The sequence below is a fragment of the Macaca thibetana genome, chromosome 19 (assembly GCF_024542745.1).
Source record: "Macaca thibetana thibetana isolate TM-01 chromosome 19, ASM2454274v1, whole genome shotgun sequence".
Classification (NCBI taxonomy): domain Eukaryota; kingdom Metazoa; phylum Chordata; class Mammalia; order Primates; family Cercopithecidae; genus Macaca; species Macaca thibetana.
The window spans coordinates 18,343,261-18,367,095 of record NC_065596.1 but is presented as its reverse complement, the minus strand read 5'-3'; the positions used below and the strand labels follow the sequence as shown (position 1 = coordinate 18,367,095).

Here is a 23,835-nt window from a genome sequence, read left to right as displayed (position 1 = left end):
CTTTTCTTTTCTTTTCTTTTCTTTTCTTTTCTTTTCTTTTCTTTTCTTTTCTTCCTTCCTTCCCTCTTTTCTCCCTCCCTTCCTTCCTTCCTTCCTTCCCTCCCTCTTTTTTCCCTCCCTCCCTTCCTTCCTTCCTTCCCTGTTTCCTCTCTTCTTTCCTTCCTTTTCTCTCTCTCTCCTCTCTTTCTTTCTCTCTCTCTCTCTTTCCTTTTTTCTTTTTTTTTTGTGTTGAGGTCCTGCTCTGTTGCCCAGGCTGGAGTGCAGTGGCATGAACGCAGTTCACTGCAGCCTCAACCTCCCAGGCTCAAGCGGTCCTCCTGCCTCAGCCTCCCAAGTAGCAGGGACTGCAGGCACACACCGCCATGCCCGGTTAATTTTTTAATGTTTTATAGAGAGGGGGGGTCTCCCTGTGTTGCCCAGGCTGGTCTAAAACTCCTGGGCTCTGGAGATCCTCCTGCCTTGGCCTCCCAAAGCACTGAGATTACAGGTAAGAGCCACCACACCCAACCTGTTCCTCTTCTTCTGAGGACCCAGTGCTATCAGATCATCCTCTACCTTATCACCTCACATAACCTTCATTACCGTTCCAAAGGCCCCCATCTCCAAATATAATCACATGGGTGGGGGTTGTGGCTCCCATATAGGAATTTGGGAGGAGCACAGCTCAGTCCATAACACTCCCATTGCCCCATCCGTGGGTCCTGCTGTCTTCATCTTTTTTTTTTTTTTTTTTTTTTTTGAGACGGAGTCTTGCTCTGTGGCCCAGGCTAGAGTGCAATGGCACAATCTCGGCTCACTGCAAGCTCCGCCTCTCGGGTTCACGCCATTCTCCTGCCTCAGCCTCCCGAGTAGCTGGGACTACAGGTGCCCGACACCACACCCAGTTAAGTTTTTGTATTTTTAGTAGAGACGAGGTTTCACCGTGTTAGCCAGGATGGTCGCAATCTCCTGACCTCGTGATCCACCCTCCTCGGCCTCCCAAAGTGCTGGGATTACAGGTGTGAGCCACCGCGCCCGGCCTTTTTTTTTTTTTTTTTTTGAGGGGGAGTCTCACTCTGTCGCCCAGGCTGTAGTGTAGTGGCGTGATTTTGACTCACTGCAGCCTCCGTCTCCCAGGTTCAAGTGATTCTCATGCCTCAGCCCCTGGGTAGCTGGGATAACAGGTGCCTGCCACCACACCCAGCTAATTTTTGTATTTTTGGTAGAGATGGGGTTTCACTGTGTTGGTCAGGCTGGTCTCAAACTCCTGACCTTGGGTGATCTACCCACCTTGGCCTCCCAGAGTGCTGGGATTACAGGCGTGAGCCACCACGCCCGGCCCTGTCTTCCTTCATCTTATTCTCCCTGCCCACTCCTGCTGGGTATAATGTCTGCATTTACCTGGTCATGTGGGTGGCTCTGCCCCTACCTGGGGGTGATAACTACAGCCAACTTGACGCTGCTGTAACCTCACACCAGTACTGCCCAGTAGAACATTTTGCCATGGAAATGCTCCACAATTTGTTCCTTCCAATCCGGCAGCCATGAACTATATGTGGCTACCGAGTACTCGACATGTGGTCAGCGTGCCCAAGAACTAGATTGAAGATTGTGTGAATGTATGTATTTTTTGAGACAGAGTCTTGCTCTGCTGCCCAGGCTGGAGTGCAGTGGCGCGATCTCGGCTCACTGCAACCTCCACCTCCTTGGCTCAAGCGATTCTCCTGCGTCAGCCTCCCGAGTATCTGGGATTATAGGCGCGCACCACTGTGCCAGGCTAATTTTTGTATTTTCAGTAGAGACGGGGTTTTGCCATGTTGCCCAGGCTGGTCTTGAACTCTTGAGCTCAGGGGATCCGCCTGCCTTGGCCTCCCAAAGTGCTGGGATTACAGGCGTGAGCCGCCGCATCTGGCCCCCAAGCAGACTTTTCTTTCCTCCCTGTTATCAATACTCAGTGCTGGCTGCTACCCATCTCCCCATCCACCCAGCTCTGTCTCCTGGCCTCCCTGCAGCCTACACATGACATCCTCACCTGGGAGCTGCAGGCATCCTTCGCTTTGCTCTCTGTCACCTCCCACCCCCCAAGCGGTTTTGCAGCCGTCCAGGTGGCTGTGGCCCAGGTCTTTCTGGGTTGTCCTTGCTCCCCGCACAGCCCTGCCCCGTGCCTGTGTCCTAGGTGGAAAAAAGACCGTTTCCAGGAGGTCGTCGATGCCGAGTATGTGTTACTGGAGGTGAACGGGCAGTTTTCGTACTCCTATTCCCTGACGGCCAAGTCGGCAATGTGCACCTCCCAGCCGCAGAACTGGACCACCATGATAAAGGAATCTGGGGGGCCTTTCTTCTGGAACAGAGAGGTAACAGGACCCTAGGATTGTTTCCAGAAGAATCAGCAGGCCACCAAGGGGTGGGAGAGTGTGTGAGGACACCGTGCAGCCATGGAACTGACTATGGAATGAAAGACTCGGCCGGGCGCGGTGACTTACGCCTGTAGTTCCAGCACTCTGGGAGGCCGAGGCGGGTGGATCACGAGGTCAGGAGTTTGAGACCAGCCTGGCCATCATGGCCAAACCCCGTCTCTACTAAAAATGCAAAAGTCAGCCAGGCATAGTGGCGCACACCTGTACTCTCAGCTACTCAGGAGACTGAGGCAGGAGAATCGCTTGAGCCCGGGAGGCAGAGAGTGCAGTGAGCAGAGATCATGACTGCAAAAGACTTGAAGGTCCCTTAGGGGATCTAGCGGGAACTCCAGTTCCTTTTAGGGGTGTACAAGGCCTTTGAGGATTTAAGGAACTGCCCAAAAGACGGGAAATGCAGGCACCAAGGTGTTCGGGGACTTTGCTGATGATGAGAAATGCCTGGGACCATCCCAATGGTTGCTACTGCGGGATGGATGGAATTCCCAGGCTGTCCTACTCAGTGTACATCTGTTTTATTTTTCTTTCTTTTTTTTTTTTTTTTCGAGATGGAGTCTCGCTCTGTCGCCCAGGCTGGAGTGCAGTGGCCGGATCCCAGCTCACTGCAAGCTCTGCCTCCTGGGTTTACACTATTCTCCTGCCTCAGCCTCCCGAGTAGCTGGGACTACAGGCGCCCGCCACCTCACCTGTCTAGTTTTTTGTATTTTTTAGTAGAGATGGGGTTTCACCGTGTTAGCCAGGATGGTCTTGATCTCCTGACCTCATGATCCGCCTGCCTCAGCCTCCCAAAGTGCTGGGATTACAGGCTTGAGCCACCGCGCCCGGCCTTTTTTTTATTTCTTTTTTTTTTTTTTTTGAGATGCAGTCTGACTCTGTTGCCCAGGCTGGAGTGCAGTGGCTGGATCTCAGCTCACTGCAAGCTCTGCCTCCTGGGTTTATGCCATTCTCCTGCCTCAGCCTCCCGAGTAGCTGGGACTACAGGCGCCCGCCACCTTGCCCAGCTAGTTTTTTTGTATTTTTTAGTAGAGACGGGGTTTCACCGTGTTCGCCAGGATGATCTCGATCTCCTGACCTCGTGATCTGCCCGTCTCGGCCTCCCAAAGTGCTGGGATTACAGGCTTGAGCCACCGTGCCCGGCCTTATTTTTATTTCTTTTAGGCAGGGTCTCGCTCTGTCACCCAGGCTGGAGTGCAGTGGCACAATCTCAGCTCACTGAAGACTCAAGGCTCAAGTGATCCTCCCACCTCAGTCTCCCAATTAGCTGGGACTACAGGTGTGCGCCACCATGCCTGGCTAATTTTTGTATCTTTTTTTTTTGTAGAGACAGGGTTTCAGTATGTTACACAGGCTGGCTTTGAACTCCTGGGCTCAAGCGATCCTCCCACCTCAGCTCCCCAGTGCGCTGGATTATAGGCCTGAGCCACCACACTCGGCCTCAGTGTGTCTTTTTTTTTTTTTTTTTTTTTTTTTGAGACGGAGTCTCGCGCTGTTGTCCAGGCTGGAGTGCAGTGGCGCGATCTTGGCTCACTGCAAGCTCCACCTCCCGGGTTCACGCCATTCTCCTGCCTTAGCCTCCTGAGTAGCTGGGACTACAGGCGCCCGCCACCACGCTTGCCTAATTTTTTTGTATTTTTAGTAGAGATGGGGTTTCACCATGTTAGCCAGGATGGCCTCAATCTCCTGACCTCGTGATCTGCCCACCTTGGCCTCCCAAAGTGCTGGGATTACAGGTGTGAGCCACCGCGCCCGGCCCTCAGTGTGTATTTCTATAATGCGAGTTGGTTCATGCATGACTGACAAATGAGAGTGTGATGTCCTGTCCCTACAAGGAGGAGACTGCATCAGTCCACCTGTGTCTTCCTGCGACACGTGTTTTGTATCAGGAATGCAGCACATGCAGCAAAGCCACCAGCAGATGGTATCATAGCTCTTTTTTTGCATTTGCCTTTTTTTTTTTTTTTTTTTTTTTGAGAAGGAGCCTCACTGTGTCCCCCAGACTGTAGTGCAGTGGCACAATCTCAGCTCACTGCAACCTCCACCTCCCGGGTCCAAGCAATTCTCCTGCCTCAGCCTCCTGTGTAGCTGGACTTGCAAGCACCTGCCACCACGCCTGGCTAGTTTTTGTATTTTTAGTAGAGATGGGGTTTTGCCACGTTGGCCAGGCTGGTCTCGAACTCCTGACCTCGTGATCTGCCCTCCTCTGCCTCCCAAAGTGCTGGGATTATAAGCATGAGCCACCGCGCCCAGCTGGCTCTGTTGGTATTTCTATATGCATTCTTCGTATGGGCTGTCTCATTGCAAATTGCATGAGTGCATTTAAGAGATGGCCCCATCACTATTTTTTTTTTTTTTTCCATCAGCTGTGGTGAGTGGGTGCTTTTGTAGAACACGAAGTTTTTCTGGCCAGGTGCAGTAGCTCACACCTATAATCCCAGCACTTTGGGAGGCCGAGGTGGGCAGATCACTTGAGGACAGGAGTTCAAGACCAGCTTAACATGGCAAAACCCTGTCTCTACTAAAAATACAAAAATTACCTGGGCATAGTGGTGCACACCTGTAATCCCAGCTACTGCGGAGCTTGAGGTGGGAGAATCGCTTGAACCCGGGAGGTGAAGGTTGCAGTGAGCCAAAACTGCACCATTGCACTCCAACCTGGGTAACAGAGCGAGGCTGTTTCTCAACAAATAAGTAAATAAACAAACAAACAAATAAAGAGTGGCCAGGCACTGTGGCTCACGCCCGTAATCCCAGCATTTTGGAAGGCTGAGGCGGGTGGATCACTTGAGGTCAGGAGTTAGAGCTCAGCCTGGCCAACATGGTGAAAACCCGTCTCTATGAAAAATACAAAAATTAGCTAGGTGTGGTGGCTCACACCTGTAATCCCAGCACTTTGGGCGGATCACGAGGTCAGGAGATCGAGACCATCCTGGCTAACACAGTGAAATCCTGTCTCTACTGAAAATACAAAAAAATTAGCCGGGCGTGGTGGCGGGCGCTTGTAGTCCCAGCTACTTGGGAGGCTGAGGCAGGAGAGTGGTGTGAACCCGAGAGGCGGAGCTTGCAGTGAGCCGAGATCACACCACTGCACTCCAGCCTGGGCAACAGAGCGAGACTCCTTCTCAAAAAAAAAAAAAAAAAAAAAATTAGCAGGCCGTGGTGCCACCTGCCTGTAGTCCCAGCTACTTGGAAGGCTGAGGCAGGAGAATTGCTTGAACCTGGGAGGTAGAGGTTGCAGTGAGCCCAGATCATGCCACTGCACTCCACTGTCTGGGGGACAGCGGAAGACAATGTCCCAAAATAAAAAAGTCATTGGCAGCACCTGACTCTCACCCAGGCTGAGTTATTAAGCCTGCAGCCTCCACAGCCCAGGACGGCCCGAAAGGAGGCATGGGGCAGACTGCCACGGTTACTACTTGAGATGCTCACTACAAAAGTTACTACTGTTACTACTTGAGACCGTCATTACAAGACTGAATGAAGGGGGAATGAATAAGGGAGAACGAACATAGAAATGAAAATTTAAGACAAAAGAAGCTGTTTTAAGGAAGAGGCATGGGGAAGAAGAGAGCTCCCTGCTTCTAGTGAGCAAAGGCAGTCAGCCCCCCAAGCTTCCATAGCCCTTCCTATTTATTGGGTAGAAAGAGCAAAGAGGAGCCGGGTACGGTGGCTCACACCTGTAATCCCAGCACTTTGGGAGGCCGAGGCGGGCGGATCACAAGGTCAGGAGATCGAGATCATCCTGGCTAACACGGTGAAACCCCGTCTCCACTAAAAATACAAAAAAAAAAATTAGCCGGGCGTGGTGGCGGGCGCCTGTAGTCCCAGCTACTCGGGAGGCTGAGGCAGGAGAATGGCGTGAACCCGGGAGGGGGAGCTTGCAGTGAGCCGAGATCGCGCCACTGTACTCCAGCCTGGGCGACAGAGGGAGACTCCATCTCAAAACAAAACAAACAAAACAAAGAGCAGGGAGGAGGAGGTAACGATTGGTCAGCTGCTTAGCTGATCACAGGTTCATATTATTACTACCAGGCTTCAGCTGTACCTAATCACAAGAAACACTTGTGCCTGGATCGTGACTGCCCTCAGCATCCCTTCCAGGCGGCAGACGCAGTTTGTCAGTTTGCCAACATTCTGCTTTTATGAGAACAGTGTGCTATTTACTCATATAGCTTCCAGTGGTATACTGAGATGATCATGACCCTCAATCTTTTGGCCTCCAACAGAGGCAGGTGAGATGGAGGCTGAGCAGCCTCCGTCCAGTCTCTGCTGCAGGGAGCATGAACCTGCCCCCACCATGGGCACTTGGCCCCAGAGTCCCACCCATGCATGCCTAATGAGGACTGGGGTGGGCGCAGGGCCTCGGCAGGCAGGAGGGAGGCTCAGGGCCCCCTCCCCAGCCCCCAGGGCCAGTGGGCACGCCTCTGTCCCCCACAGAACTACGTGAGCTGCCACGACCCCAACAACGATGCCCCTTTGAGGTGGCCAGATGTCCAGTATCAGATCTTGGGCGGCCGGACAGCAAACCAGATCATTTTCAGCCACAACAACGGCTTCTATGTCTTCTACATTTCCATTGTGGATCCGTACTACAGGTGAGCGGGCCCATCTACCCCGACGACAGGGGACGCCTGATGCCCCTGGGGGCAGGTCACCCATGTTTCGGGGGACAAACCTGAATTCCCCCAATGGCCCAGGCCGTCCCCAGGACAAGTGATATTTTAAGTTCTGGGTGACATTTGTTCCTGTGTGAAATACTCATTTCAGAGTCCTGCACCGGGTGCTGGGGGAACAGCAGTGACCGGAGGCCGCACCGCTGCCCTGGCACACCCAAGTCACCCTCTCCTACTCCCTGTGGCTAGGGTGTGCTGATGGCTGCGGGTCAAACTGGCTCGCCAGGAGTAGACTCTCAAGTATTCAGGAATCTCCAGCCTGACCAACATGGTGAAACCCCGTCTCTACTAAAAATACAAAAATTAGCCAGGCATGGTGGCAGGTGCCTTTAATCTCAGCTACTCGGGAGGCTGAGGCAGGAGAATCGTTTGAACCTGGGAGGCAGAGGTTGCAGTGAGCCGAGACTGCGCCACTCACTGCCCTCCAGCCTGGGTAATAGAGCGAGACTCCATCTCAAAAAAAAAAAATTCAGGAATCTTCCACGGGTCAGTTTCACATCAGTGGCTTGGAATCAGCCACAGTGGAAATATTTACACCTCGGGAATTGGCAGACACTACCCAGGTGGGCTTTCCCCTCTGAGAGCCAGCTGTTAAATATTTAGCACTGACAGGTGCTCAGGAGATTATAAAGCCACATCTAAGCCATGCCATGTGGATCAGCGTGTCCCTTTGGGAGGGGGACACCAGGTGGCATCTTCCTCATATCCTCACCCCTGCTAGAAGTCATTGTCACCCATCACCTGCCCTCTCCAGAAGGATGAAAGTTCACCCCGTGAAAAAAAAAAAAAAACGTGGAGGTCCTGCCTTCCCTAGAGGCCCCAGCCTAGGAGGATCAGCTCTGGGGTGGCAACAGGTGGACGGCACTGGGTAGGGTGAAGATGTCCACAGGAGAGAGGAGAGAGGTGTGGGACTCTCCCCTGCCACATCTGCTCCCTGCACCACGCGGCCTGCACTGTCCCCCTCCCCGTTGTGGGTTCTGTGATACCCCTGAACCTTTCCTGCCCTGACCTAGCCTCCACTGTTATCCACCACTTCCCCGCTGTTGATGGACCATTTAGCTTGCCCCTTCCACCCTTTCTAGCCAGAGTCTGGGCTTTTGGGGAGAATGGGGACCCTGGTGACAGCTGCCAGAGGGCACAGAGAGGATGGCAGACTCAGAACCCATAAAAGTTGGCCAGGCGCAATGGCTCATGCCAGTAATCCTAGCACTTTGGGAGGCCAGGACAGGTGGATCACTTAAAGTCAGGAGTTCGAGCAAGCCTGGCCAACATGGAGAAACTCCGTCTCTACTAAAAATTAGCCACGTGTGATTGTGGGCGCCTGTAATCCCAGCTACTCGGGAGGCTGAGGCAGGAGAATCGCTTGAACCCGGGAGGCAGAGGTTGTAGTGGGCTGAGATTGCACCACTGCCCTCCAGCCTGGGTAATAGAGCCAGATTCCACCGTCTCAAAAAACAAAACAAAACCAAACCCCATAAAAGTCAAAGTGGGCTGAGTGCAGTGGCTCACACCTGTAATCCCAGCATTTTGGGAGGCGGAGGCAGGCGGATCACTAGAGGTCAGGAGTTTAAGACCAGCCAACAACATGGTGAAACCCCATCTCTACTAAAAACACAAAAATTAGCCAAGCATGGTGGCAGGTGCCTGCAATTCCAGCTACTTGGGAGGCTGAGGCAGGAGAATTGCTTGAATTCAGGAGGCAGAGGTTGCAGTGAGCCGAGATCATGCCACTGCACTCCAGCCTGGGCGACAGAGAGAGACTCAGACTCAAAAATAAAAAAATAAAAAAAAAAGTCATAGTGGATGGAAACAGAAGTGGGTATACCCGGTCACTGCTGTGGGCCTGGCTTTCCCTCCTGTGGGTCTGAACACCTTTGCCAGAGACAAGGCAAAGTCCCCCAAAGGCAATGCCCAATGGCCTCTCCCTGTATCTCCTACCCCCCCTGCAGCTACTGTCAACTGGAGACCGTCTTTAGCATCTACGTGTATGGAGCGTTCCCTGTGCAGCTGGTCTCTGCCGGGGTTGTCATGGTACTGCTCATCTCCAGCATCCTGGGGTCCGTGTGGCTGGCCTACATGATCCCCAGGCTGCTACGCACAGCACGTGGCCGCAGGATGACGAGCTTTGTGGCACAGCTGTATGGGAGATGCAAGACGGTCTGCCAGTTCAGGGCCTCGGCCACAGCCAGGACAGGCTCAAAGCCCATGGGACGCCACCGCAGTTCTTAACGGAGGCAGGTCTGACCACTGAGGCCGGTCCACAGGGTCCCGACCCCTTGTCTTCAAATAAAGTATAATGTAACATAGCAGGAAGTGGTATTTATTCACCATTTTTTCGTTTTTTGTTCTTTCTTTGTTTTTCAAATGTAGTCTTGCTCTGTTACCCAGGCTGGAGTGCGGTGGCATGATCTCGGCTCACTGCAACCTCCGCCTCCTGGGTTCACGCCATTCTCCTGCCTCAGCCTCCCAAGTAGCTGGGACTACAAGTCCACACCAGCACGCCTGGATAATTTTTTTTAACTTTTTTTTTTGTAGAGATGGGGTTTTGACATATTGCCCAGGCTGGTCTCGAACTCCTGGGCTCAAGCGATCCTCCTGTCTCAGCCTCCCAAAGTGCTGGGACTCTCGGTGAGCCACTGCACCGGGGTCAGCCATCTCATTTTAAGGGAAAATTTGGTCAGTCTCATGACTTCTGATTACTCTTTGGTGTGTGTATATATATATATGTATATATATTCATTCTGTGATCATTTTAAATTGCCCAACATAGCTACAAGCGGCTGGGGCAGGGGGATCACTTGAGGCCAGGAGTTCAAGATCAGCCTGGACACCGTAACAAGACCCCCATCTCTACAAAAAACATTTTTGAAGACATTAGCTGAGTGTGGTGGTGCACTCCTGTAGTCCCAGCTACTCGGGAGGCTGAGGTGGGAGGATCGATTGAGCCCAGGACGTCGAGGCTGCAGTAAGCCATGATCACAGTGCTATACTCCAGCCTCGGTGACGGAGTGAGACCCTGTCTCAGACCAAAAAAAAAAAAAAAAAAAAAAAAAGCTGCTACTTGGGTCCTTGCAGACATCCACTGTGTGACTCTCACTCCACATTAATCTTCAAGAAAAGTGATCCCAGGTCCTTGCCCCACTTCCTCATCAGCCAAGACCTCCCCTACACTTGGGACACCTGGTTTTAGTTTCAGAGATACCCCAGTGAGGCTTCGGGGAGGAGCTGGAAGGCAGCTGAGAAAAGTGGGCTTGGGGCCAGGTGCAGTGGTTCACGCCTGTCATCCCAGCACTTTGGGAGGCTGAGGCAGGCAGATCCCTTGAGGTTAGAAGATCGAGACCAGCCTGACCAACATGGTGAAATCCCATCTCTACTAAAAATACAGCTAAAAACAGCTACTCGGGAGGCTGAGGCAGGAGTCACTTGAACTCGGGAGGCGGAGGTTACAGTGAGCCAAGATCGTGCCATTGCACTCCAGCGTGGACAAGAGTGAAACTCTGTCTCAAAAAAACAAAGTGGGTTTGGAGTCTCTCCCAGCCTGTGTCCCAAGGGGGAAACAGGGACGAATGGGGATCACTGCAGATGCCAGGAGGGCACATGGCACAGTCCCTGGGACAGTGAGACCCTGCCTTGAAAGCCGCAGCTGCACAGCCCCAAGACACAATCGTGAGTTGTTTTTGTTTTTTGAGATGGAGTCTTGCTCTGTCACCCAGGGTGGAGCAGTGGCACCATCTCGGCTCACTGCAACCTTTGCCTCCCCGGCTCAAGCAATTGTCGTGCCACAGTCTCCTGAGTAGCTGGGATTACAGGTGCCCACCACCATACCCAGGTAATTTTTGTATTTTCTTTTCTTTTCTTTCTTTTTTTTTTTTTTTGAGACGGAATCTCACTCTGTCACCCAGGCTGGAGTGCAGTGGTGTGATCTCGGCTCACTGCAACCTCCGCCTCCCAGGTTCACGCTGTTCTCCTGCCTCAGCCTCCCGAATAGCTGGGACTACAGGCACCCGCCACCACACCCGGCTAATTTTTTTGTGTTTTTAGTAGAGACGGGGTTTCACCGTGTTCACCAGGATGGTCTTGATCTCCTGACCTTGTGATCCTCCTGCCTCGGCCTCCCAAAGTACTGGGATTACAGATGTGAACCACCGCGCCTGGCCAATTTTTGTATTTTTAGTAGAGATGGGGTTTCATCATTTTGGCCAAGCTGCTCTCGAACTCCTGACCTCAAGTGATCTGCCCGCCTCGGCTTCCCAAAGTGCTGAGATTACAGGCGTTTGGCACCTGGCCTCCTCCTGAGTTTTTTGAATAAGGGTTTCTGGGAGAGTAGCTCCAGAGAGCAGGAGGCCCAGTGCCCTGCACAGAGCGGGGACCATGGTCTCTGCTCTGCCTCCAAACACCCACCAGCCTCCTGGACTCTAGGTGAGCCTCCCAGGGGCTCCCCCAGCAGACTCCCGAGGCCCAGGAGATCCAGCCCATAGCCTGGGGAAGGGGTAGGCTGAAGGTTCCCATCCCAGAGGGGTGTACTTATCCCAGGAGGTGCTGGACGGCACTCGGCCTCCTGTTTCCTTACGTGTCCCTAGGGCAACGGGGTCGGCCTCTCCCAGGACCACCACGAACGTTTCAGGCGAGGAGGGTACAGGTGGCCACTGCCTGGACCCGCAAGAGGGCTCTCGAGACCCTGATGTGGGTGAGCGGTGACAGGAACCAGCTCCCGGAGGTGGTTCTTCCGAGGCTGGGCCCATCCCGTTTTGTAACCAGTAGCGGGGCTGTCCCTGCCACCCGGGACCCAAAAGTGTGGCCCGCTGGGGCCCCTGACCCTCTCCTGGGCTCCAGGTGCTGTCTCCTGTCTCCATCTCGGGTGCACATGCCAGGTCCCCTGGGTGCTATGTGCTCCCCACTCCTTCACGCGTGGGCAGTCTCCCCATCCCTGCCCCAGCCCCCACCCTCACACCATCAGGTCAAGCCCCTGCACCCACCTGTCTGTCTGAACAAGAGTGTGGCCCTTCCCGCCCTCCCTGCAGTGACTGTGGCTTCCTGGGGACAGGAGGCGGCTGGGTGGAGATCTGGAAGCTGCTCCTCAAGCCCTGCCATGATAGCTGTGTGTCTCCGGGGAAGTTCCTGCCTCTCTCTGGGCAGCCTTGCTTTTCCCCACCACAGGGGTGAAAATCCTTAGAACACGTCGAGTCTGGAGGTCAGCTACCCCATGCCCCAGGAGGCCCCTGCCTCTGCCAGTGGAGTCTGATCTTCCAGGGCTGGGACTCAAGGGGTTTAGGGTGTCCTGTCATTCCGGGGTTCCCCTGCTAGGCTCTGGAGGCCTCACTGTGAGGCCGGGGGCACTGCCTTGCCAGTCTGTGGGATGACAGGGTGAGGGGCCAGGTGTGCACCTCCAGCCCCCTCCCCATCCCCAAGGCCACCACGTGGACATGGAGCTGAAAAGTCAAATGTGCTTTAATGGGGGGTGGCTCCCAGGTCCTGCCTGGGCCCCGGGGAAGTGGCGCTGGCTGGGCCTGCCGGCTGCTTGGCCTTCCCTCCCAGCTTTCCCTTCTTGGCCGTCGAGGCCTTTCTCTTGCCGGGCAGACTGGGGGCTGGGGTGTTGGCGGCAGGGGGCCCCGGGTGGGGCGGCTGCTCCTCGTCGAGCGCCTTGAAGTTGAAGAAGTAGTCGACGTTGGACACGGTGTCCAGGATCTCAGGCACGCTGTAGTCGAAGGACAGCAGCTCCTCGGGCAGGCGCAGCGACCGGATGTCATCGGCTGGGTTCCCACCACTGCTGTCAGGCAGGGCCGGCCCGGGGACCTCGCACAGGGCACCCTCAGGCTCAGTGGCGCCTGGCAGGCAGTCGAAGAGCTTCATGGCGTCCTCGAGCAGCACCTTGTCAGGCAGTGCCAAAGCTCTGGCCGTCTCGGGGGCCTTGGCCTCGCCTGCTCCCAGGAGGGCCCCGTCCTTGGCCTCAGCCACCTTGAGCTCGCTGAGGCCTGGTGGGTACGTGGGCAGCCCAGGTCGGGCCCCGCCGCCCTGTAGCTCCTTGGCGGGGAAGGCCAGGGGTTCGGGCCCAGGGAAGTGGCCGAGGTGGCCCTGGAGGTGGCTGTAGGCGTCCGGGGGCAGTGTGGGCTCTGCAGGCAGCGTGATGAGTACAGGGGGTGGCTTGTTCTCCTTGGGAGGTGGAGGGGGTGGCGGGGCCGGGCCTTCCTCGAGTGGCGGTAGGGGCAGCTCCATGAAGGCGGCGGCGGGTCCCGCGTCCCCCACAAAGCCCAGAGCCTCTGGCCCGGGGCCCTCAGGCGGGAAGTAGGGCAAGAGGAACTGGGGCCCCCCCGGTGCTGGTTGGTAGTGGGGGTATGGGGGCAGCCCCGGGGCCTTGAGGTAGGGCTGCGGCTCCAGGAGGTAGCTGCCTGGGGCAGAGGGGCCCCCCACTGGCCCCCCGCTGCTTGCCGCCAGCTTGTACAGGGCCGACTGGCCCAGGTCAGGGGTGGTCCACTCAATCCGATAGATGCGGGGATCGAAGAAGCACCCGCATGGGGCCATCTGGAAACCTGTGGGCAGCAGGCAGGTGGCCTGAGAGCAGCCGCTGCCTGATGGGCCCAGCTCAAGCCTGGGGGCCTGTCTGGGGGATGCCACGAGAACCTTGCCATTGGGGGGCCCCTTTGGGGGACGACATAGGTATTGCTTTGGGGCCCTGGCTGGGTGATGGATAACACAGAGCTCGTCTTTGGGGCTCATCTGGGGGACCTGTGTGAAGCAGGGGAGCAGAGGCCATGCCTTCAGGCCCCCACCTAGGGACAGGGCAGGGGCAAGATGGGCCTGCCCTCAAACCCACTCCCAGCCTCATCAAGGGTTCAGGGGAGGCCGGTACCTGCTGGAGGGGCCGGAAACACCTCTTTCTCTGGGTCTGGGGGATGGTAGAGGTTCAAGGAGCCTGTGGACAAAGGTGCCCGGGTGGGTGGGGCCCTTAGGCGGGTGGGACCCTGAGCCCTCCCTAACAGGTGCCCCTGCCCACCCGATCGTACCCACGGCGGGAGGTGGCTCGGTGCAGGTGGGAGCGGGCTGGCTGCCCAGTGCCTCGGCCCCCTCCAGACTCTGGGGGCTGAAACCTTCCTGGGGAGCTGCAGGGGCATAGAAGGGTTTGGGGTGCTGCATGGGGCAATGGGGGGCCCAGCCCAGACAGGCCGGGAGGGCGGCAGTAGGAGCACAGGTGGCCCAACCAGAGAAGAGGCTGAGAACCCGGTGAGGTTCTGTTTGCCTGGTTACTCGGGGCAGCGGGTTCCAGCCTGCAGCCTGCCCACTGGTTGGGGTTCTGGGTGTTAGGGGAGGGCAGGGGCAGACGGTGGCAGAGACGGTCATCACCAGGGGAGGGAGGACTCTGGGCCAGGCCTTTGCCTCTTCCAGCAACACCCCCTAACAGCTTCGAGGCTGCCTCCTCCAGACAGGCTGCCCTGATCTCCACGGGCATGCAGGCTGAGGCTCCCCGGGTCCTGCATCTGCTACCTTCTTGGGGGTCAAGGCCTCTCTGGGCACGAGCAGCACCCAGCTTGGGGCAGGGCCCATGGAGGCGGCCAAGAGGTTTGGGGAAGATGGGGGCCAAGGAGGGGCTGCTTCAGGGTCACAGAAAGGCCTGGATTTTAAAAGAATAAAATTTATTGTACTCTCCTCGCCCCACGGTGCCCCTGGGAAAGCCTGAGGCTACTTATACGCGTTGGCCTTGTGCTTCGGCAAGAAGACGAAGTTGGGGGGCACTGGTCCAAGGAGCATCTCACTGTGGGAGGGCAGGTGGAAAGCAAGGTCAGGCCCAGGGCCTGCAAAGCACCCTCCATGACCCAGGGCCCCGACTCCAGCCCTGCACCTCCAGCCCACCCAGGCACCTGATGCGGATCCAGTCGGCGGCCTTCTGGCTGGCCATCAGCGTCTCCAGGTAGTCGCGGCCCAGGTAGTAGGGCGGCCGCTCGTTGATCCTCTGTGGGAGCCGTTCCAGCAGCCCCACGGGCACGTACCTGCAGGCAGGCGGGCAGGCAGCAGAACAGGCTTGAGTCAGCCCTAGCCAGCCGCGGCCCATGCGCCGCCCACCCCAGCCAGCCCCGGTGCCCACCGGCACAGGAAGGACAGCCACTCGAGCAGGAAGCGTCGGGTCTTCTCCACACCCTGCGTGTCCGAGCCCCAGTGCTCCAGGCCGTAGTTGGTAAAGTCCCGCAGGATGTCCAGGCGCTCGGACGACGAGATGTCCCAGTGCCTCTGCTCCTTGATCTCCGTGAACAGCCACGGCTTGAGCAGGGCGCCACTGTGGGACGGGCGACGATCAGTGGGCCCAGCCACCAGCCTGCCTGGGATCGTGTGGCCCCTGCTTCCATGGCCTGGCCTGAGCTGGAGCCCAGACCACGAAACCTACTAAGCCTAGGAAGCCTCCCGGCTGTGTGCACACAACCTTCAAAGCCCAGGACTTTCTTTTCTTCTTTTCTTTTTTTTTTAGGCAGAGTCTGGCTCTGTTGCCCAGGCTGGAGTGCAGTGATAAGATCTCGGCTCACTGTACAACCTCCATCTCCCAGATTTAAGCATTCTGCCTCAGTCTCCCTAGTAGTTGGGATTACAGGCGTGTACTACCACACCTGGCTAATTTTTGTATTTTTAGTAGAGATGGGGTTTCACCACGTTGGCCAGGCTGGTCTTGAACTTCTGACCTCAAATGATCGGCCTGCCTTGGCCTCCCAAAGTGCTGTGATTACAGGGGTGAGCCAGTCCACCTGGCCAAAGCCCAGGACTTTCAACCCACCATAATCAGATCCCATGGCAGCAGCAATTTTCAGTCCTCTCTGCCGCAACACAGCTGTAGCTCCTAACAGCGCTCTCTGCCCCTCCCAACTTGGGACCAACAGCCCGCCACAGAGCAGGGGTGGGTGATGGCGTGTCGGGTTCGGGGCACCGCTGCTGTGCATTAAGCTGGAGCTGCATCTCTGTAACATCTCTGGGCACTCACCGGGCAATCATGATCCCGGCAACACCAGTCTGCATGGCGCGGTTGGCATCCTCAAATGACAAGATGTCCCCATTTCCTGAGAAGACAGAGGTTGGGGTCTCAGGGAGACACGGGCAGGTGGGACCCTGGGGGTCTCCCTACCAGCCCTTCAGTTTTGGCTGACCCAGTGGCCCCCATCAGGGTGGTAGGAGGGGGTCCCAGGTGGGAAGGTGAACAGCCCAGAGTGACCGAGGGTGGCAGGGGAGAGGGAGGTGGCTTCCCGGAGCACCCACCGAACAGGGGCATGGGGCTGGCGGCCTTCGCGCACTCCTCGATGTACTGCCAGTCGGCTAGCTTGGTGTAGCGCTGCTCCCGGGAGCGGCCGTGGAGCTGGGGGAGAAGCCGCCACGCAGGGTAGGAGGCAGAGAGTGAGACGCAGAGAGAAAGAGACCGAGAGAGCCAGGCTGAGAGGGACAGAGAGAGACAGAGGCGGAGACAGAGGGAGGTGCGGAGGTGAAGAGGGAGGGATGGGAGGAGAGGAGCCGTTAGGAAGGGACGCGGGGTCGACCCCGAGACCCTGATGCCCGAGGCGTCCCAAGACCCACCGTGACGAGTGCCACGCCCCAGTCCCGCAGCTCGGGCAGCAGGCGGTGCGCCAGGTTCACACGCTCCTGGACGCCTGTGCGGATCTTCACAGTCAGTGGCACGTCCAACACCTATAGGATGGTGGGAGGTGGTGGGAGACGGTGGGATGTGGTGGGAGGTTGTGGGAGACACTGGGAGGTGGTGGGAGGTGGTAGGAGATGGTGGGAGGTGGTGGGAGATAGTGGGAGACGGTAGAATGTGGTGGGAGGTGGTGGGAGATAGTGGGAGATGGTGGGAGGCGGTGGGAGGTGATGGGAGACGGTGGGAGGTGGTGGGAGACAGTGGAATGTGGTAGGAGGTGGTGGGAGATGGTGGGAGGTGGTGAGAGATGGTGGGAGGCGGTGGGAGACACTGGGAGACGGTGGAATGTGGTAGGAGGTGGTGGGAGATGGTGGGAGGTGGCGGGAGATGGTGGGAGGTGGTGGGAGATGGTGGGAGGTGGTGGGAGATGGTGGGAGGTGGTGGGAGGTGGTGGGAGATGGTGGGAGGTGGTGGGAGGCAGGGCCTGGGGGAGTTGTTTGGGAGCCAATGTGGGGATGTGGCTGGCCATACCTGGTTCATGCCACGAACGATCTGCTGGAACTTGGTGGAGCGATTCATGAGGGCACAGCCCCCGCCCTGGAAGAGACAGGCAGGTGGAGGGAGAGCAGGACCCGGGCCACCCCAAGACCCCTCACCCCTGCTGCCTGGAGGCCCCCACCAGGAGATGTCAACCCGCAGGAAAGGCAGGGGCTCCAGGGCCACACTTGGGCCTGAACCCTTGACCCTCTACCCACGACATCGTTGGCTGGCCCAGTGCCTCCCTGCCCAGATGGGGAAACCAAGGCACACGTCCGGGGCCACTACCTTCTTGTACACGAGGTCGATGGGGCAGCCGACGTTGATGTCCACAAAGTCCACCTCCACGGTGCGGCTCAGCAGCTCGGCGCACTTGGTCATGGTGTCGGGGAAGGCGCCCTCCAACTGTAGGTAGGCAGCGGCAGAACAGGGGGTGAGGGGAGAGTCTCAACTGTCCCCACTTGGCTGTTCCCTCCCCACTGGGGGGCCCTGAGCCAGCAGCCTCCTCTCTCGGGCCCTCCCTGGAAGGAGCCAAGGTCTGTCTGTAAGGCACTGGTCCCCGGCCACGGTCATCGGTCCCCAGAGGTGGATCAGGGAACCACCCCCATTCCCCCATTCCACAGCTGAGGCCAGGGGGTCGAGGAGGCAACCAGGGCAGACCTGGAACCTGGCTCTGAGACAGCGCAGCCGAGGGCCCCTCCACTCTCCCTCCCTCGGGGCGGGCAGTGACCTGGACGCCAAAGACGTCTTCGCACTGGTGGCGTTTGAGCAGCGCCCACTCGGACATCTGGCCCTGCAGCAGGTTGGTGCACACGGCCATCTCTCCGCATGTCACGTCCGCCCCGAAGCGCTTGCAGATCCGTCGGAAGGGCAGGTTCCCACACTGAGGGGGGAGCAGGAGACACATATGCTCATGCACACACGCACACACCCACACACACCACACACACACCACACACACACACACACATACACAGACACACGCACACATGCATACACACACAGACCCCCCCCACACACACTATGCACACAGACACACATACACACACACATACATACAAACACACACGCATACACACTATGCACACAGACACACACACAGACACACGCATACACACACACAATGCACACACACACACACATACACATGCATACATACAAACACACACACATACACACACTGCACACACACACACGCATACACACAAACACACACATACACAAACAATGCAGACACACACATACACACGCATACATACAAACACACACACACTATGCACACACACAGACACACACATACACGCGCATACAAACACACACGCATACACACACACTATGCAGACACAGACACACACGCATACAAACACACACGCATACACACTATGCACACAGACACACGCATACACATGCATATATACAAACACACGCATACACACACACTATGCACACACACACACGCATACACATGCATACAAACACGCATACACACACTATGCACACAGACACACACACACACATACACACACACTACACAGACACACACTGCACACACACACACGCATACATACAAACACACACACATACACACACACTATGCACAGACACACATACGCATACATACAAACACACACACACTATGCACACAGACACACACACAGACACACACACGCATACATACAAACACGCATACACACACACTATGCACACAGACACGCACATACGCATACATACAAACACACACATACACATGTATACATACACACATGCATACACACACACACACACTACGCACACAGACACACACACAGCCGGATCCTGAATATGCGCCCCAGCCCCACAATCCAGCAGGTGCGGAGACACTAAGCCCTGCTGGAATGGCCACATTGCCACCCTGCCACCCCAGCAGCCACCTGACCCAGGTCCTACCGTGGTGAGGGGGGCCAGGTAAAGTTTGCCACGGATGTCCAGCTAGAGGGAAAAAAAAATACAAGTGAAGCTTGGGCCTCCACCCCAGCTGCTGAGGCCCTGGACCTCCCTTCTCCCCACAGTCTAGGACACACTTGGCCCTGGCCCCAATGGCCTGGCTCCTTTTCTGGGCCTCTGCATGTGCCAATCAATCCCTTGATCAGGAATGTTCTTTTCCTCATCGTCTCCTCCACTGGAAAGCTTCTACTTAACCATCCAAACCCAGCTGCAATGCCCCCTCCTCCAGGAAGCCTTCCATATTGTCCCCTGCTGCCCAACCGTGACCCTGTGGGACTGAGAGTGTGCCCAGCTTTTTTTTTTTTCCCCCCAGATGCAGTCTTGCTCTGTCGCCCAGGCTGGAGTGCAGTGGCACAATCTTGGCTCAATGCAACATCCGCCTCCCGGGTTCAAGCGATTCTCCTGCTTCAGCCTCCTGAGTAGCTTGAATTACAGGCTCCCGCCACTATGCCCGGCTAATTTTTGTATTTTTAGTAGAGACACGGTTTCACCATGATGGCTAGGCTGGTCTTGAACTCCCGATCTCAAATAATCTGCCTGCCTCAGCCTCCCAAAGTGTTGGGATTACAAGCGTGAGCCACCGCGCCCGGCCCTGTCCAGCTCTTTCTGTCACCACCAGAGTGGGACCTCCTGAAGGCTGGGCCCAGGACAGAGCACAGAGAGGGAGACTCAGCTGGGAGCTCCTTCAAGGCACAGCCTCTGACTCCCAGGGAGCTAGAACAGGAACGTGGTCACAGCTGGTGCCTAATAGATGCACACCTGATGGACAGGTCTGCTACTGACATTGCTCTCAACACGTACCCGCTTCTTCTCACAGGGCCGCAGCCTGACCACGTCTTCATCCGTCAGGGGCCCGCAGGTCCGCACGGGGCTGCTAGGAGGGGTGCTAGTGCCCAGCCCTGTGGGGACCTGCTGGGCGCCACAGTTGTCCTGCCTGGGAGCACCCTCGGCTGCCGTGCCCTCGGGTACAGCAGCAGCAGGTGTGGGGCCCGGCGGCTGGCCCTGGCTGAACCGGCGCAGGGCCTGCTCAGCTCGCTCGAAGCGGACCTCGCGCTTCCGTAGCTGCTGCTGCAGGGCTTTGTCCAGGCCGTTGCGCACGGGTGGGGGCTGGGCCCCGCGGGCCGCCAACTCCTCCTGCACCAGGTTCTGTCCCTCGGGCCCCAAATGGGCCCCAGCGAAGCGGCAGGTCACGCCGTAGGGGCACCGGCCGAAGGTCTGGAAGAGCACACAGCGGGGGCCCAGGTCTGCCGGCTTAGTCTCCAGGTAGCGCCGCACGTCGTGCAGGAAGCGGCAGCGATCGCCGAAGAAACACTTAGCAGCCGACTCCTGCGGGGAAACAGGGAAGGAGTGAGGGAGGACAGGGAGACCCCGGGGCAGCCCAGCAGTCAGGGATTCAAACTCTAGGTCACCCCTCCTGGCTCTGTGTCCCTGGGCAAGTCAGGCACCTCACTGTGCCTCTGCCCCTCCATTGGTACAATAAGAACAATGACAAGCCCCACAATATATCCGGAGGAGGATGAAGACGGAATGGCAGCAGAGCAAGCTCACTGCTCACTGCTGAAGGCCCAGGAGCTTTCTAACAATTCCCCACCGCCAGGAAACACCCGGCAGGAATGCTCACGTGGCCGCACTCGCCTGGATCAGGGAGGGGCACAGCCTGTTCTTGTCGTAGTGTGTGGGCTTCACATGAGGCCGGCCCTTGTTTTGTCCCCGGGCCCTCTTCTGAGTCTGCGGCTGCTCCCTGGGCTCTGCTGCCTCCTCCGTCTGCCCGTCCTCCGTCTGTCCATCCTCCAGTCGGATCCGCTTAGCCTCAGGCTCAGCCAGGTCATTGCCAGCTGAGTCTCCTACCTCGGTTTCCCGGCAAGGCTTCTCCTGCCCTTTGGCTTCCAGGAATTGGTGAAACTGCTCCTTGGTGGTGAGGTATCTGCCGACAGACAGGGAAAGGAAAACCCTCTAAACGTAGAGTCAATAAACACTAGCGAAAGGAGGCTAGAAACACTTGCCCGTGCTTAAATCCTTCTGCTGATGGGGAGCTCACTACTTAAGAACTAGCCAGCTCCCAGCCTGGGAGCCCCTCAGGGCCTCAAAAAAGATCTATTTCGTCCCTGGGTCCTCACTGTCCAAAGTGTTGCGCGAAAACTATTATCAGGTTCAGTCAAGAACGTCCCTGCGCATGTTAGGCTAAGAAAAACTACAATTCCCAGCATGCCTTGAAGCGGAGTCTAAGCCGCCACATTTCCCTGCACGCCTTTCGGCCCTTCAAACACCGCAAGCCCCAGCACGCCCCACGGCACTCACTCCAAACCCAGGACCCGCCAGTAACCGCCGCTGGCGGGGCACATGCGCCGTATGTCCATATGCAGGGACTACAATCCCCAGTATGCACCGCGGGCCTGGCCTCAAATCCCACCTGCCCTAGCATGCACGTGGTGTCCTTCGCGCATGTGACGGTCACCAACGTGCACAATCTCAGATACCTCCGCTGACCACACTGCAGGCGGAAGAACAGTCCGGAATGAAGAACCGATGGCTTCTCGCCCTTAGCCGCTGCCTAATTTCCCGGCATGCACAGCTTGGGCCACGCTATGGGTGCCGGAAAGGGCCCTTGAACTTCCCTCCTGCCCCGGCGACTCACTGAGGCTTAATGGGCGCCACTCCCCGTTCCAACGCTCCGGCTCCTGAGTCGCCGCCACCACCGTTCTCTAGAGGGGCCTCCGCCGTTCCCTCCGCCATCGGCGCCCCTCACGCCCGTTCTGGAGTGTGGCGGGAAGGCCTTCCGGGTCACGCGTGTCTTCCCTGCTTGTGCTGGGGAAGTGCGCATGCTCGTGTCGTTCCAATGGCGCCATTGCGCGCCCGTGACGCAACGCGGGGGCGGGGTGCCTGTACATGGGTTGAGCCTCAGATCCTATATAAACTAGAGCCTGGCAGCTTGCAAACTGAACTGCAATCAGCTTCTGGACTCATGGAGCCTACTTGTTAGGGTGTTTTGGGGGTTTTGTCTTTATTCTGTTTGAAACGGTCTCGTTCTGTCGCCCAGGCTGGAGTGCAGTGGTACGATCACGACTCACTGCAGCCTCTTCCTGGGCACAAGCGATCCTCCCACTTCAGCCTCCCGAGTAGCTGCGTCTACAGACATGCACCAATAGGCCTGGCTAATTTTTAAATTTTCTGTAGAGACGACGTTTCACCAGGTTGCCCAGGCTGATCTCGAACTCTTGGGCTCAAGCGATTCTCCTACTTTGGCCTCCCAAGCATTGGGATTACAGGCGTGAGCCATGGTTCCCAGCCCCTACTAGGGTTTTTAAAAATGTAAATTAGGGGTCGGGCGCGGTGGCTCACACCTGTAATCCCAGCACTTTGGGAGGCCGAGGCGGGCGAATCACCTGAGGTCAGGAGTTTGAGACCAGCCTAGACAACGTGGCGAAACCCCATCTCTACTAAAAATATAAAAAATTATCTGGTCGTGGTGGCACATGCCTGTCATCCCAGCTACTTGGGAGGCTGAGGCAGGAAAATCGCTTGAACCAGGGAGGTGGAGGTTGCAGTGAGCTGAAATCACACCATTGCACTCCAGCTTGAGTGACAGAGCGAGACTCTGCCTCCAAATAAATAAATAAAACCGGATGCGGTGGTTCACGCCTGTAATCCCAGCAATTTGGGAGGCGGAGGCAGGCAGATCACCTGAGGTCAGGAGTTCGAGACCAGCCTGGACAACATGGCAAAACCCCATCTCTACTAAAAATACAAAAATTAGCCAGGCGTGGTAGTGGGCGCCTGTAATCCCAGCTGCTCAGGAGGCTGAGGCAGGTGAATTGCTTGAACCCGGGAGGAGGAGGTTACGGTGAGCCAAGATCGGGCCACTTCACTCCAGCCTGGGGGACAAAGCAAGACTCCATCTCAAAAAAACAAAAACAAAAAAAAGTAAATTACACTACTTTTATGCAGGACATTAGTTTCAACAAATAATTAGTTGAGCGTCTGTATGCCAGATGCTGTGGTAGATGCTGGGGGTGTGGTAGTAAACAAAACGGAGAAATCATTGCTTTTAAGAGCTCACTTGGGAGTCGGAAACACAGACAAAAAACATAATACTCCTCAGAATTTGGGGGATTGGTTCCAAGACCGCTCATACCAAAATCCGCGTATACTCAAGTTCCCCAGTCGCCCAACGGAATCCCTGTATAGGAAAAAATTCGCCCTTTGTATCCGCAGGTTTCCCATCCCGCCTCCGCATTTGGTAGGGGTTAAAGAACCCGCGGATACGGATGGCCAACTGTATTTCATTTTTTAAAGACTACTTATAAGTGGTTGGATGCAGTTCAAACCCGAGTTGTTCGAGAGTCAACTGTACATAAGTAAATTAAACCGTAAAAGAGGAGGTAATAAAGCAGTAACGTGGATTTGGAATTCTACCCTTGGCTGTTGGGTTTTTTTTTTTTTTTTTTTTTTTTTTGAGACGGAGTCTGGCTCTGTCGCCCGGGGTGGAGTGCAGTGGCGCAATCTCGGCTCACTGCAAGCTCCGCCTCCCGGGTTCACGCCATTCTCCTGCCTCAGCCTCCCAAGTAGGTGGGACTACAGGCGCCCGCCCCCACGCCCGGCTAATTTTTTTGTATTTTTAGTAGAGACGGGGTTTCATCGTGTTAGCCAG

The 23,835-nt window shown here is 56.5% G+C and overlaps 4 protein-coding genes across 7 annotated transcripts in view; 1 reads left to right on the top strand and 3 right to left on the bottom strand.

Annotated features, from left to right (window-relative positions):
• CATSPERD (cation channel sperm associated auxiliary subunit delta) overlaps window positions 1-9,369 on the top strand; it is a 61,050-nt gene extending 51,681 nt beyond the window's left edge. For all 3 annotated transcript variants that reach the window (XM_050770180.1, XM_050770179.1, XM_050770178.1), the window contains 3 exons: window positions 2,156-2,333; window positions 6,828-6,985; window positions 9,013-9,369. In XM_050770180.1, coding sequence (XP_050626137.1) covers window positions 2,156-2,333; window positions 6,828-6,985; window positions 9,013-9,292 — 616 coding nt within the window. In that variant the 3' untranslated portion in view covers window positions 9,293-9,369. The remainder of the gene's footprint in view (window positions 1-2,155; window positions 2,334-6,827; window positions 6,986-9,012) is intronic.
• The window catches only part of MICOS13 (mitochondrial contact site and cristae organizing system subunit 13), a 201,706-nt gene that overhangs the window by 89,717 nt on the left and 88,154 nt on the right, over window positions 1-23,835 (bottom strand). The gene's annotated exons all lie outside the window — the stretch shown is intronic.
• PRR22 (proline rich 22) lies at window positions 12,494-14,464 on the bottom strand. The gene is made up of 3 exons (XM_050770470.1): window positions 14,065-14,464; window positions 13,911-13,973; window positions 12,494-13,590 (listed from the first exon to the last, which is right to left on the bottom strand). Exons 1-3 carry the CDS (start codon window positions 14,396-14,398, stop codon window positions 12,512-12,514), a joined length of 1,476 nt encoding a protein of 491 aa, XP_050626427.1. The 5' UTR covers window positions 14,399-14,464; the 3' UTR covers window positions 12,494-12,511.
• On the bottom strand, window positions 14,675-22,036 carry DUS3L (dihydrouridine synthase 3 like). Its single transcript, XM_050770284.1, has 13 exons — window positions 21,823-22,036; window positions 20,823-21,111; window positions 19,989-20,513; window positions 19,131-19,172; window positions 17,935-18,087; window positions 17,493-17,609; window positions 17,199-17,264; window positions 16,607-16,717; window positions 16,295-16,391; window positions 16,023-16,098; window positions 15,141-15,329; window positions 14,917-15,045; window positions 14,675-14,810 (listed from the first exon to the last, which is right to left on the bottom strand). The coding sequence occupies exons 1-13, from the start codon at window positions 21,918-21,920 to the stop codon at window positions 14,738-14,740; spliced, it is 1,965 nt and encodes a 654-aa protein (XP_050626241.1). The 5' UTR covers window positions 21,921-22,036; the 3' UTR covers window positions 14,675-14,737.

Bases quoted from the DNA above. Each gene is read 5' to 3' on its own strand.
- PRR22 (XM_050770470.1), bottom strand. From the start codon at position 14,398: ATGACCGTCTCTGCCACCGTCTGCCCCTGCCCTCCCCTAACACCCAGA. The intron at 13,974-14,064 runs GTACGATCGGGT...CTTTGTCCACAG, and splicing joins CGAGCCACCTCCCGCCGTGG to GCTCCTTGAACCTCTACCAT. The intron at 13,591-13,910 runs GTACCGGCCTCC...TGCTGCCCACAG, and splicing joins GTTTCCGGCCCCTCCAGCAG to GTTTCCAGATGGCCCCATGC.
- DUS3L (XM_050770284.1), bottom strand. From the start codon at position 21,920: ATGGCGGAGGGAACGGCGGAGGCCCCTCTAGAGAACGGTGGTGGCGGC. The intron at 16,392-16,606 runs GTGGGTCTTGGG...CTTCTCCCCCAG, and splicing joins GGGGCGTGGCACTCGTCACG to CTCCACGGCCGCTCCCGGGA. The intron at 16,099-16,294 runs GTGGGTGCTCCG...CTGTCTTCTCAG, and splicing joins CAGCCCCATGCCCCTGTTCG to GAAATGGGGACATCTTGTCA.